Raw genomic sequence first — 13,199 nt, forward strand, 5'->3', positions numbered from 1 at the left:
GTTGGCACACAAAATATTGACACTTTAGGCACAATTTGGACATGTTCACTGTGGGGTGTACTCACTTATGTTGCCAGCTGTTTAGATGTTGATGGCTGTGTTTTGAGTAATTTTCAGAGGAAGGTAAATCTATACTACTATACAAGCTGTACACTGACTACTTTAAGTTATATCAAAGTGTCATTTCTATAGTGTTGTCCCATGACAAGATATAATAAAATATTTGCAAAAATGGGAGGGGTGTACTCACTTACATGAGATACTGTATATGCACTGGTCATTTGTCTAGATTTTGGGCTATTTTGTTTCTATAACATAGCTTCTTTTAGGCTAGTGGAAAGAAAATGTCCAAAATACACATCTGGGTGTTAATGTCAGTTCAGATTTCTCTGCATATTTCATTAGATGACATGCAATTTGCATATTAAAACACACAATTTCAGAAAACCTGTTATACAAAAAATATTTATCTTAATATAAGTAATCAACTGGGGAAATTGACTAAAAGATGTTTCCTTTATCACTTGTAATGTCATATGTTTTGTCTTTAAATGTATTGAATTTTAAAACATTTCTTTAAAGGACATTTTCTCAAAATGAGTTTTTTCCCATACTCTGTCACAAATCTCCACTTCAGTATCACTTACATACACCAAACTTTCAGTGTTTATTCCTGTCTATATTCTACAGGTTTTTACACAGGGGCTTGTTCATATATCATTTATAGCCTGATTTATATAACATTTTATTCATAAAAACATAGCAAAAATGTTTTTATATAGCTGTTGACAGTATTTTTATATTTATGGAATATTGAAAATAGATATCCAGAATTCCCTCTGTAAAAACCTTTGACAAAATAATCATTTGTAGATCAATTATCCTTCACGTTTTACCTTGAATTCATAAAAAAAACCTTTGACTCTAATATGTTAACAAAATTAAATAAGATTTTTTAACCGGGCTTGATCCAGTTTTCAGATTTCTTTTTGGAAATGTATGTCAATTGATGCATATTTGATTAGATACGCATTTGCATATTTAAACATAAAATTTAAGAAAAATTGTAATAGAAAAACACATCTAAGGAATCATCCGTGGAGGTTACAGGGTGACATCCTTTCTTGGTTCATAGAGGTCTAAGATGTTCCTTTTGATTATAATACCGGATTCATCTGTAGCGTCTCCTCTAAAAATCAGGACATTGATCTTTTCAATTCAGTTTACACCAGTATTCATTGTTTGATGTGCATTAAGTGCATGAATAGAGTTGTAAAATTTTAAAATCACAGAGCTGCACAAATGTAGCATTTTTGAAAGACTGCACTGGCTGATGAGAAAGATGTGAATCAAAGTGAAACTAGCTTGTGCAACCGGAGCGAGCAGCGACATTATGAAAGATAATGTCTCTTCTTCTTTCACAGTTTTGGCAGCTCTACAACTCAGTGACCCTGTTTCGCCTGGGAAGGCTTGAGGACTGTAAGGAGTGGCAGGTAAGGACTGCATCAGTAGAGCTATTGCTTAAATGTCAAGAGGCACATCAGGGCAGAAGAACGAAAGTTTGACAGGTTCCTGTTCATTTTGCTGTATCTAAGCAGTGTCCACGAGACTTCATTTGAGGCCATGTTAGCATAAGTTGGTGATATATTAAGTTGGCCACTGAAATTGAGTCAAAAGATGTGCAGGGAAAGTTTGTCTCATCCGACACATGTAGCACACATGCTTTACTCAGTTTCTTTATTGAAATGACCTGTGATAGAGTCTGATGTAGTCTGACTGTTATCCCCTATTAGTTAAAGTAATACTTCACCTGCAAAGTGATCATTTGCATATCAATTGCCCTCCACGTATTATCTTGAATTCATATAGAAAATGTAATTTTTCTTGCATGCCTCTGAGGTGAATGTAGAATCCAAAAAATGCTGACATTCTTTATCTTCAACAACATCAAGACATCCATTTACAAACTCTCACACAACTCATGCAGTATAATCCAAGTCTAATTTATCCAGTCGTATGCTCAGTACTTCCCAAACACATGCATTTTCACTAAAACCTTAGGGTTTAAGACACGTCGGCATAAACAGTCTCATGCACGGCCGAAAAGCACACCTGGGCATGAGCATGCGTTTGAACTCTTCTCTCAATCGAGGCTCATATGCACTTGTGCACTCTGGGCAGGCTACTTGTAGGCGGAAGTGTTTGAATCGTCATGTTTTAGCAAAAATGCATGTTTGGAAAGTTCTGAGCTGACTGGAAAGTTAGACTTGAAATGAGAGTTTTTAAAAGAATGTTTTGATACAGTTTTTGGATTCTCCATTCACCATGGAGGCATGCAAGAAAAACAAAGTTCTCTCACTGAATTCAATATAACATGGTGAGTAATTGATATACAAATGGTCATTTTGCGAGTGAAGTATACCTCTCCAAGCCCTTGAACAATTCAAAATCCAGATACAGCTACAGTTTTTTTAAATGCATGTTGTGACTTGTCTCTAAATAAAACCCTGTTTCCTTTTTCTCTCAGGTATTCATGCTGGCGCTGACATTTCTCGTCCTATTCCTGGGAAATTTCCTCACCACCTTAAAAGTCGTCCACCAAAAAGTTCAGAAAAACCAGGAGAAGGTGCAGAAAAATGACTGAAACAAAAAAACCACCTCAGATTCCTACAAACGGCCAGTAATTCTGAAGCAACACGCACAATCGCTTGATAGACTGACCACAGTGCAAACGGGCCGCGAGGAGACGGAGCTGAAACCACTGTTTCTCTCAGGCTTTGATGGCAGCAGCAGCAGCGTCCAGCCAAAGTACCTGGCCAACAGGCTTCTGCTTTTCAGTGACTCGTCGTCGTCGATGTTGCCGCACAGTCGGTCACAACACAAAGTGGTGTTCACCTGACAGACGGAACAGTTTGTCGCTTTATCCTGTATATAAAAAGTGAGTGGGGAGAATGTGTGTTTACTTGGGTGTTTGTGTCAGCGCATGAATTCATCGGAGAGACTTTTGTTCAAATCATATGCAACTAAAAGAGGGCAGGTAGCATCAGTCGACAGAACAGAATACAGTTTGCCTTTGAAGACCTAACGTCTGTCACGTACTTCATACTTCTGTGAAGTAGCACCGGTCAAACTCTCTCTCTGGCTTGAACAAAATCGGACAACTTGGCACTGCGCTTCGAATTATCTAACTTTTTATGTGTAGTTCTGAACTCCCTGTTGTGCTATCTCACTGCTAACCAGTACTTTTTACTAATCATGACAAATGTAGGTCAAAAACACACACACACACACACCTGATACTTGACTGCCCTTCGATTTCAGAAACTAATCTCCCTCTGGTGTCTTCTCTCTGAGTCTGCTTTTTGTTGTAAGGACTACAAGGGAATGTGACACTGTTTCTCCCTTCAGGCAGCGATTACAAAAGCCATAACTGATTTTTTTTTTTTTAACGATCTAACGCCTAAAGTTGGTGATCCGGCTAAGTCACATGAACACAGACATTAAACTTGTACTGTCTCTACAAGAAAGGTTGTTCCCTGTGAGTGTTAAAGCGGGTTTTCACGAGAACTCCCTATCAGTCACACTTTTATGTTCTCATAAACATCATGCTAACACACTGTCGTAGGTTTATCATGTATCACTAACGCTCAAACTCTTGCTTCACGCTTATTTACGAGTAGAGTTTTAAATTCAGTTTAACACTTGAAGTCAGAGCGCAGAGATTTATCATCACTGTGCTGAAACAGACGAAACGCTGCTCGTCCTCATCTCGTAATGTGACGTTTCAGAAATGTATTATGATCAAATGCTGCTATTAGCACTGGTACTGTAAGACTGAGATGCATAATGGTGATTAAAAATGTGCTGCGTCATTGTTTTTCTAATTCAAATTAACATGCTAAATGAAATATTTGTACGAATTAATGGCCAAATCAGGAGCTTTTGTTGTAGTTCACTGCAGTTGGGGATGGAAATTGACAAAATTTTATGGATACCAATGCTATTATTGACTCTGCCTATCTGTCGGATTCTTAATTGATTCCCTTATTGATGCTTCATCAGTTTTCTGTGTGGAAAAAAAAGCAGGACTTCACACATTTTCAGCGTCAACGCAACTGCTAAAGTATCTCTAAGTCTGAACACAGTGTGGAAACAGTAGAAAAAAGGCATGGGTGTGAAATGAAGCCACACTTTGGGCCTTCATGTTGCAAATTTCCAGCAGCATAGACGCATTAGTTTGACTTTGTTTGCAATTTGCAACTGTTAACAGAGCTGGTTCTCAATTCCCATCCCTAACTGTAGTGTCGTCTGGTTCCTGTGTCATGCTTTCAAAGTAGGGTCCATTTGTGTTTTCAGGAAGAGTTCACATGGGTTCAAACAGTTGTAGTAGTAGTAGTAGTGGTGGTGGTGTCTGGTCTCTTATGCCTTATTCTCCCTCCAGCCTGTCACAGCAAAAATAAAAAAGAAGGTCATTTTATTTTGAAATATCCAAAGATGGTAGCGTTTTCTACGTCACGTCCCAGAAAGCAATCACGCTTGAGAGAATCACTATATTTCTGTGTCACTTTTATTAAGGGAAAAACTGAAGCATGTCGGGTTACAGACCAAAACGTTACACTTGACGCAAGAGCTGCCAGAATGCACAAAACAACTTGATTTCCTCATTTTTGACGATGTAGCCGATGTTAAACAATGTTTTCATCGTTTCATGTGGAGACTGTGACCTGTGCCTGAGTGTGATCAGTGACAAGAGACAGATGACAGTTTCTCAATCTGTGTACATTGTTGTAAAAAAAAATATATTAATAATTAAAGACCTCATTAAAAATAGTTGTGCGCCTCTTTGTTTCTTGTGCAATTGGACAGAAAATATTCGCATTTATTCCAGTTTTTCTTCAATGTACAGTGTGACAAGTGTGGAAATACCTGAATTGTGCAGTCACTGCACACATGCAGTTTTTCCAACACTAGTGGGCGCTGTTGGTAAAGATAAGAGCCCACCTTGCTTTAAGTTGACACAGCTCCAAAACAAATTCTAGTTCAGTGTTTTGTTTTACTGGAAATGAACTAACCCTGTTACTCAATACTGTTAAAGCTACAGTACCATGATATATTTCAACAACTATCCTGTCAGGGGAATATGTTACCTACCAGCAGCTTTGAAGCCAGATTCATACATTTGAATCGGCATTATGAAAACAATTGGAAAAATCTGAGTTGGCAACACAAGAACCATCTGTTAAAGTTCCTCCAACACATATACACATATACATCTCAATAAAACTAGTTTAGAAATGACACAAAGCTTTCTATCAGTAAAAAAAAATAATGTATGTCACATACAAATGTAAAATACAATGAAAGAAGGCATTTCAAGTTGCACCCCACCCTGCCCCTTCTTGCAAAATCGTCCTTCCTGTTACGTCATAAGTCATTTCCTTGTGACGGTAAAGGCCTGCAAATTCACTGACAGGGTCTGATAAGTGCTTTCTGATCCAGTGGTCATACAGCTGTCCACACATCTGCCTAGGGACACAGAGCATCTTTGGTTTCTTGATGTCCAATCACTCTCAGTGCACATGCATCCTCAAGAATCTGTTATGTTGACCTCACAAGAGGACACATTTCTTCTTTCTCCTGTGGTTCTTTTGTTTCCGATTGAAGGCCAAAGTTCTTTTGGTGGCCTCCCTGAAAATCTCGTCCACGTTCTCTTGATACTTCGCCGAACACTCGAGGTAGAGCTCTGCGTTCATGTGCTGCCGGGTTTCCTCGCCCTGCAAGCAAAACCAGCCCAACATGAACACCAAGAATTAGACTGTATGACAGATACAAAGAAGATACATGTACACTCAAGAGAGATTTGTTACTGCACTGAAACTGTGGTTAAAGGGATAGTTTGGATTTTTTAAAGGTGGATTGTATTACATGCAGTAGATGGCGGTCAGCATGTCCACAGTTTGGAGAAGCAGGCCGGAGTGCCGACAAGGAAGCTAGGCAATGTACTGCTGTGAATGGGGGCTGCGGGAAAATGTATTTCAGCTCCCTAAAAAAGTCCTGTTTAAAAATAATCTATAGCAGCTTAAGTGTACGCTATATTTAGAATATTTTCACTACTTTACCTCACCATTAAACACCAATTTCCAATGGGAAACTGAAGCTGTTACAGCACTCTTTAAGGAGCCAGACTCCATTAAGAAAAACAGTAATTTAACATTGCTTAACACAGGAGCTGCCGGTGTACCACTGCCTCGATCAGTTAGGTTTTTTGTGTTACTGAGTGACTCTGGCGTTTGAAAGGGTTCATTCGGATTCACCAAAATTACACAATAGCACTAACAAACTAACTAATCAAAGCAGAGGTAGACCAGCAGCTCTCATGTTCAGCAAGCTAAAATTATGGGTTTTGTCTATGGAGTCTGGTGGCTTTGTAAAGAGCATAACCATTAACATTGTCTAGCTTCCATAGTGGTACTCCTACCTGCTTCTCCAAACTGCAGACGTGCTCAACACCATCTACTGCATGTAATACACCAACTATGGTTAAGTACGTCATACAGCCTCTCTTCAAAAGATCCGAACTATCCCTTTAAGTGTGGTTGTAGGTTCTGCTTCCTCTTGCATGTCGTAGTGAACATCCTGTAACCTGAAGCAAAGAGCCTCTTCCTATAGCTCACTAAATGTCTGCACTCAGCCTCACCTGTGTGTAAGTGATGGGAGCCTGATTATTGGCCTTGAGCTTCCTTGAACACTCTTTATCCTTCCTGAGGTCAGTCTTGCAGCCAATCAGGATGACCGGAGTGTCCCGACAGAAGTGCTTCACCTCTGGGTGCCACTGGGTAAACAAACAAAATAAGAATGAAAGTATCTGGGGTGTTGTGTGTCCTTTTTAACACCCCCACTTTGTGCTTAAAGATTACAGGAAAGAGAAAGTCCCTGCATGCACTGCTGCTGGGGGGGTCAATGTCCACATGTAGGCTCAGTTGCGTGAGTTAATCATAGCTAAGAGAATGCAGCCAACACCAACATACCTGACTCTAACAATCATTTACAAACTGAATTTGAACAGCAAACCCGAAACTGTTAACTTGGCACGCTGTTAATGCACTGTAGTACTGATTACCTTTATCAAGACATTCTCATAGCTGGTGGGGTTGGTCACATCAAAGCAGACTAAAATCAGATCAGCCTCTTGGTATGAAAGCGGCCGCAGTCTGTCATAGTCATCCTGCCCTAAAAAAAAACACATACACACACAATACATGTTAGCTGATAAATGTAAAACTGCGCACACACAATTCCTGAGAAGTGAACAAAAAGCTGTCTGCTCTCGATGCAACAGCCTGAGCGCAAAGATATGATGAATGCTACCAAGTTAGGATAGACATATAAAACCACATCCTGGCTTCAGCTTCCTTTTTACACTGATGTAAGGCACCCTGCTGCAATTATACAAAAGATAAGCTGCAGGCACAGTCTGTGTCGTGGGTTTTTCTGATAAATGAAATGGCTTTTAAAAGTGTTCCGCTCTCATGGGAACTTCATGTTTTATACACTACAGAAATACAACTGTGTGGAGTCAAGCTGGGTGTCGTCTGAATAGCCACTGGTGCAAAATTGATACCTAGATTTTGGTACCACCTACAGAAAATGGGGCAGTTTTCGATAGTTTTATGTGCCGAATATAAATGCAATTTAATTAAAAAACATGTTGAGTGTTTGTTTTATAAAAAGCTGTGGAAAAACTGTGGAAGGACGCTAGTTAAATAAGATAAAAACAAATATTAATACTCTGAATTAAGGCCCATTGACTGAGAATCTGATCAGTGTTAAAATAAACTATCAGCAAATGATAGCAGCCTTTGTTTTAAGGTGATTTTGGTTTATTGTGAACTAATAATAAGAATATATAGGATGATAAATATTAGTCTGACTCTATTATTGGTCGCTGGCTATAAAAATACAGTAACTCAGGTATAATTCACAACATGTTAAAGTATAAATTCAGCACAACTTTAATTCAAGAGGAGAAAGGGGATTTAACATGATTTTGGTTTTTGTTTTTCACTACAATATTTGCCTCGACAGGTGATCCCACACCTTTTAGTAGTTATTAATATCCAGCTTCAGCTGGTCAATTCCTGAAAGATGTTGTCGACGATTCCCTGACGTAAACAACGACCTTTACCACTTCCTCTGTGCCTGTCAGTGTCAGGACATCAAGATAAAACCCGAACACCCAGTGGGAGGATTTCCAAACTTTCATGTCTCACAATACGGTAAATATATAAAATTATTTCCACCTTGGCAATCTGAGTCGATGACACTTTGCTCAGTATGTTCCAAACCCTGGTGCCTCTCCACATCGTGTGAAATGTACTGACAGTAGAAATAAATATGTTTAAAAGTGAGGTGAGTTTAAGAGTCTTACCGGCTGTGTCGTACAGGTTGAGCTTTATCTCTTTCCCTCCCAGAGAGATGGTGGTGACATATTTTTCAAACACTGACGGAGCATATTTCTGTTTTTGACACACAGGAGAAAGAAGTCCATTTTATGACACAGCTGTACTTTTATTTTGTAGTGAATTCTATGATATTAGGAAATGTATTTTGATCATTTTGGACTGATAAAGAGTTGACATACATTTAAATTTCAACATTATTAGAGTCTTGATTATAGTAAGAGGAACTTTACTAATAAAAGAACACACAGTATCAATAGATGAGGCACCTAACATGACATTGAAGCTCTTCTTACCTCTGGAAAGTCACCTTTAGCATAAACCATCAGCAGTGATGTTTTCCCGCAGCCTCCATCTCCCACTATCACAATTTTAAGTTCGTCTCCCTTCTTGGCAGTGGTACCATTGGCAGTCCCAGCACTTTTTTGTGTCATCTCTCCTCCAAACAGTCAAACAGGTGTCAGGCGAGACAGGGCTGAAGATCCTCCCTCCACATTTAAGTCAAAAACATCTCAAAGCCTGATGAATGTACATTCGAGAGGCTGAGGTGATGCACAGGCAGCGTCAAGAGAGAGGAACAGACAAGCCTCATGTTTTACCGGGTATCTGGTTTTGCTCACCACTTCCTGTTCCTGTCACATTGAGGCTGTTTCCAATTGACCCCCTACACTCCTCTCCTGTCCTATTATCAGTCTGCACACTGAAAGCACCTCTGTGTGAGAACAGTGAGTTGCACATGTGTAGCAGTTTGAGTCTAGCTGCTCCCACTTCCTCTTTTGCATGCCTATGTTTTCAGTTTCTGGGTGGGTGCTCCATCTGAAGCACTGCCTCCATCCACAGAGTGCATGTGAGATAACAGCGAAAATATTCACCTATAATGCTGAAGTCAAGTCAGCGTGTGTTTTTTTTTTGTTTTTTCTGTCAGATCTCTGGATTGTTATCTGCAAAGTCATGAATGTGTAGCTTGGATATGCTCTGATGACAGTGAAAAGGCTGGGTGTGTGCACTTGAACGTACATTAGAGCTTTTTACTTGTGTGAACCTGCTTTCTCAGGAAGATACACCAGTAAAAGGCCAGGTTCTCTTCTTCTTAGATAAAACACACATTATAACATGACAGGTAGAAAAGTAGCTGCTTAATTCTCTCAGATTCTTCAAATATAGTGTGTGTGTGTGTGTGTATTTTATTTTGGGTTGCCCACTCATTTTATTGACAGGGGTGGCTTTTTGAATCAATATGGAACATTCCTTTAATGGTAATTCATTAAATGTCAATCTAATGTGTATGGTGACTGACCAAAAACACTCTCTTGTATGAGGTACAATGGTTTTTATTGATTCAGATCAGTGATTACATATAGTTCAAAGTCTTAGCTTTTATCAGTGACACTCAACTTGCGGCCTGTGGGCCAAATCTGGCCTGTGATCTGGTGCCGGGTGTCTCGCTCACCATTTTCTGATTCACAGTTAAAATAAACTGATTCACACTGGGAATTTTTTGGTGCTTTGAGTGTAAATAAGTGGATAAAAAGCACAAAAACAGGGCTTGTTTATCAAAAAATGTGCCAGGAAAGGATCCCCTACAGCCTCAAACAAAGGTCTGAGCTTATTATTTATGTATTAATTAGAAATGTTTATCATTAAGTTGCTACTGGCTTCCTGTCATTTCGCAAAACTGGCCCTCGTTCTAAGCAAGTTGAACATCCCTGCTTTGAATAAACCCTCAGCAAACAGTCAATATGCTGAATTTACTCACGCAATTGGTAAAAAAATATATTTTTTTCTTATGTCATCCCATTATGAGTCCCCAGGGGTATTTCCAAGCCATATGTCAGTCATACTTCTCTGTTCATCCTGTATGGCTGAACACAGCGGTGACATCATCACAGATTGGGCGTCAGGACAAACTATTCTCTCATGTCCCAGGGTGTAATGTACGAACATCTTTAACCAGGATCAAACTAATTAAATGAGCAAAATAAAAAGTGGTTGGTTTGGAGATAACATTTGGAGGTACAGTATGTGCTGTTTTGTTTTTTGTTTTTTTTTAATGGGAGGCTGTGTGTGTGTGTATGTGTATGTGTGTGTGTGTGTGTGTGTGTGTGTGTGTGAGGCAGACGGGCTGCTTTAGGGCATGAGGAATGTCTTGTCAGTGTTAGAACGATGGTTGAGCCAGATGTGGTGCATCTTGGAGTGATCAAAATCAAATGGATGTGCAGTATAGGCTTACAAATTCAGTCCAGTTGCCTTTGAGTCACTACTTGGTATCACATAAAATGGATGATTGAGAATGCTCGTGGTGATTACAGCATATGTCGACAGTGGATGATTGCTCATAACAACAGAAATAAGCTTCAGTGGGTGTCAGGAGGGAGCAGATCACACAGAATGAGCTTACATAACACACACAAATGTTGCATTTGAGATTTGTCTTGATTCACTCTCAGTCTGGAACATTTCTTCTTTCATAAAGGCAGCCAAACTCACACTGACGGAGGCTACAAAGCCTAACTTAAAGGTTAAATTTCAGTGGTCACGGGTGGGGAAATGTGCAGTTAGTGGGGTAGGAGTGGTGAAAATTTGCGCAAGCTGTCCCTTTAAGAGGATGAGCTGACACTGCCCTTTACTTTGCCTATTTTAAGAAAACATGTAACCACTAAAGTATTTTGCCACAAAACACACATTCACTGCAATAATTTAAAAAAAAAATGGAATTACACCTGTTTCAAAAATGCAAATTGCTCCTACAGTTATGTCACCCTGCAGCATGAATTATGTTCATTGTGTATTTTAGTGTAGTATGTATCTTGTATGTCATGACAGGGTAGAATACTGTTTTAAACATGGGCCTAAAATCGTTTGAAAGTAAAACTGCAATGCAACTTCATTAGAATAACAACTTCCAAAACAATAAAACATAAAAATGAGTGTATAGTCTATTTATTTAAAGATCTCAGACACAGACATGTTATAATATAGCCAAGTAAGAGACTAAATCACAAACCATACTGTGGAATATTACACTAATAATACATGCAGTTATCAAAGAGCCAAGGTTTTAAATAAAAGAAATACAGTACCACCAATCTGCATGGGAAAAATCCTTCAGTAAGCGAGAGTACAACACAAAGCACAAGGAATACCTGATTTCAGTGAACAATCCGTCAGAATAAAAAGCTGAGCCTACAAGGAAAGACAGAAAGAAAGGGCAGCCTGTACAGCAGGTTTCCTCACAGCCTGGTTATTCTTACTCCACGGAAACAGCCACACACACTTCTCATGTGCCCCATATGCTTTTACAATACAATATGGTGTAACACAAGCTATGAAACATACCTATAATAATAAAAAACAGAGTGCTTGTTTGACTTACAAGGTGAAACTGGCAGCCTAACATATGAATGGCGGTGCCTATAAAGGATATTAAATTGTCCTGAAGGTGTACAAAATATCCACACGTGTACAGCCCCTGTTTTCATCAATTAACAAACAAAGAACAGTTGTCAAAAATAGTTTTTTTGTCGCCGTGCAGAGAGACAGCTGTCCTGCAGAAGAGAGGCCAATCCTCTGTGTGGAATATTCCAGTCTGTCAGCGGCGCGCAAAGCTGAATGGCGCAACCCACCGGGGAGGGTTTTTTTTTTTTTTTTTTTTTTTAAACAAAGGCCTATAAATAACCTCATTGGCGGATTTAAACGAAAAATGTTCCCCTGTTTTACACACATAAAACCTACTTCACAATCTACTCTCCATTGCAGTGGGGGTGGGGGTCTGGAAAGCAGGGTTTGGACAGAGGACAGAGAGGAATGCTGTCTGCAGCCTCGTGACCTGCAAATGGAGGAACGCGCGCACTTGGCAGCCCGAGCTAGGAGTGGATAACAAGAAAAAACAGGCCTCTGACATACCGACTGCAGCTTTGTGTGTTCTCATAGTATAAGCACTACACTTTACGCACGCTCACACATTAAAAAATAGTGTGCGTAAAATGGCACCAATGTGGCCACACAAAAAATAGACACCCACCACCACTACGGCCACTTCTACTTTTAAATTCTGTACCGACCAAAAGATATAATCGTATCTTATTACTTTTATCTGATGTGCAGCACTTGAAATGCCAGTGATCCGCCGGTCTTTGTCTCGAGCCAGAGTGCACGCGTAAAAGCCCGAAGCACCCCGTGTTATTTTCACCCATATACAAAACAACAGGGCTGCTGCAGAGGATTCCTGATGACCTTATATGGCAGTGTGGGGGGTTGCAACAACACACTCGAGCTCTCATGGCAACCGTCCAGAGCTCTCGGATTACTGCCGTTGCCAGGGCGAGTCAGCCCAGCAACCGACAGCCTGAACGCGCCACTTTATTATAACGTTTCCTTCCTTTTCACGCACCGTCGACTTCTTGTATTTTACTTCTTGATAAATATACACCCATTCGAGTACAAAAAAAATCACCCCAGTGTCGGTCGGTGTGGAGATTTCCTTGTTGTATCACGGAGAAAAATGTCCCCGAGAGCGAGGCTGTCTCACCGAGCGCACGAGCCTCTCCCAGTTATGGCGCAGCAACATTTCACAGCACAGTGCTCTCCTTTGTCTGTAAAGAAGCCATTTTGAGACAAGAGAACAGCAGAGAAACCATTGAGCAAGTGTAGCCTATACAGTCTGTCACCAAAACGTCTCTTTTGGACAAAGGGAAGCAGATACATTTACAAGATTTCTCTCCCAATAAGATTCTTTTGCTC

General features: G+C 39.9%; 2 protein-coding genes across 3 annotated transcripts in view; one reads left to right on the forward strand and one right to left on the reverse strand.

The window, feature by feature from the left end:
* Positions 1 to 4,828, forward strand: part of tmem120b (transmembrane protein 120B) — a 13,460-nt gene extending 8,632 nt beyond the window's left edge. For both annotated transcript variants that reach the window (XM_050053030.1, XM_050053029.1), the window contains exons 11-12: positions 1,425 to 1,493; positions 2,528 to 4,828. In XM_050053030.1, the coding sequence (XP_049908987.1) occupies positions 1,425 to 1,474 (50 nt within the window). In that variant the 3' untranslated portion in view covers positions 1,475 to 1,493; positions 2,528 to 4,828. The remainder of the gene's footprint in view (positions 1 to 1,424; positions 1,494 to 2,527) is intronic.
* Positions 4,550 to 8,894, reverse strand: rhof (ras homolog family member F). The gene is made up of 5 exons (XM_050053036.1): positions 8,756 to 8,894; positions 8,429 to 8,516; positions 7,121 to 7,230; positions 6,698 to 6,832; positions 4,550 to 5,774 (listed from the first exon to the last, which is right to left on the reverse strand). The coding sequence occupies exons 1-5, from the start codon at positions 8,891 to 8,893 to the stop codon at positions 5,610 to 5,612; spliced, it is 636 nt and encodes a 211-aa protein (XP_049908993.1). The 5' UTR covers position 8,894; the 3' UTR covers positions 4,550 to 5,609.
* Positions 8,895 to 13,199: the final 4,305 nt, after the last annotated feature.

The sequence above is a fragment of the Epinephelus moara genome, chromosome 9, assembly GCF_006386435.1.
Source record: "Epinephelus moara isolate mb chromosome 9, YSFRI_EMoa_1.0, whole genome shotgun sequence".
Classification (NCBI taxonomy): Eukaryota; Metazoa; Chordata; class Actinopteri; order Perciformes; family Serranidae; genus Epinephelus; species Epinephelus moara.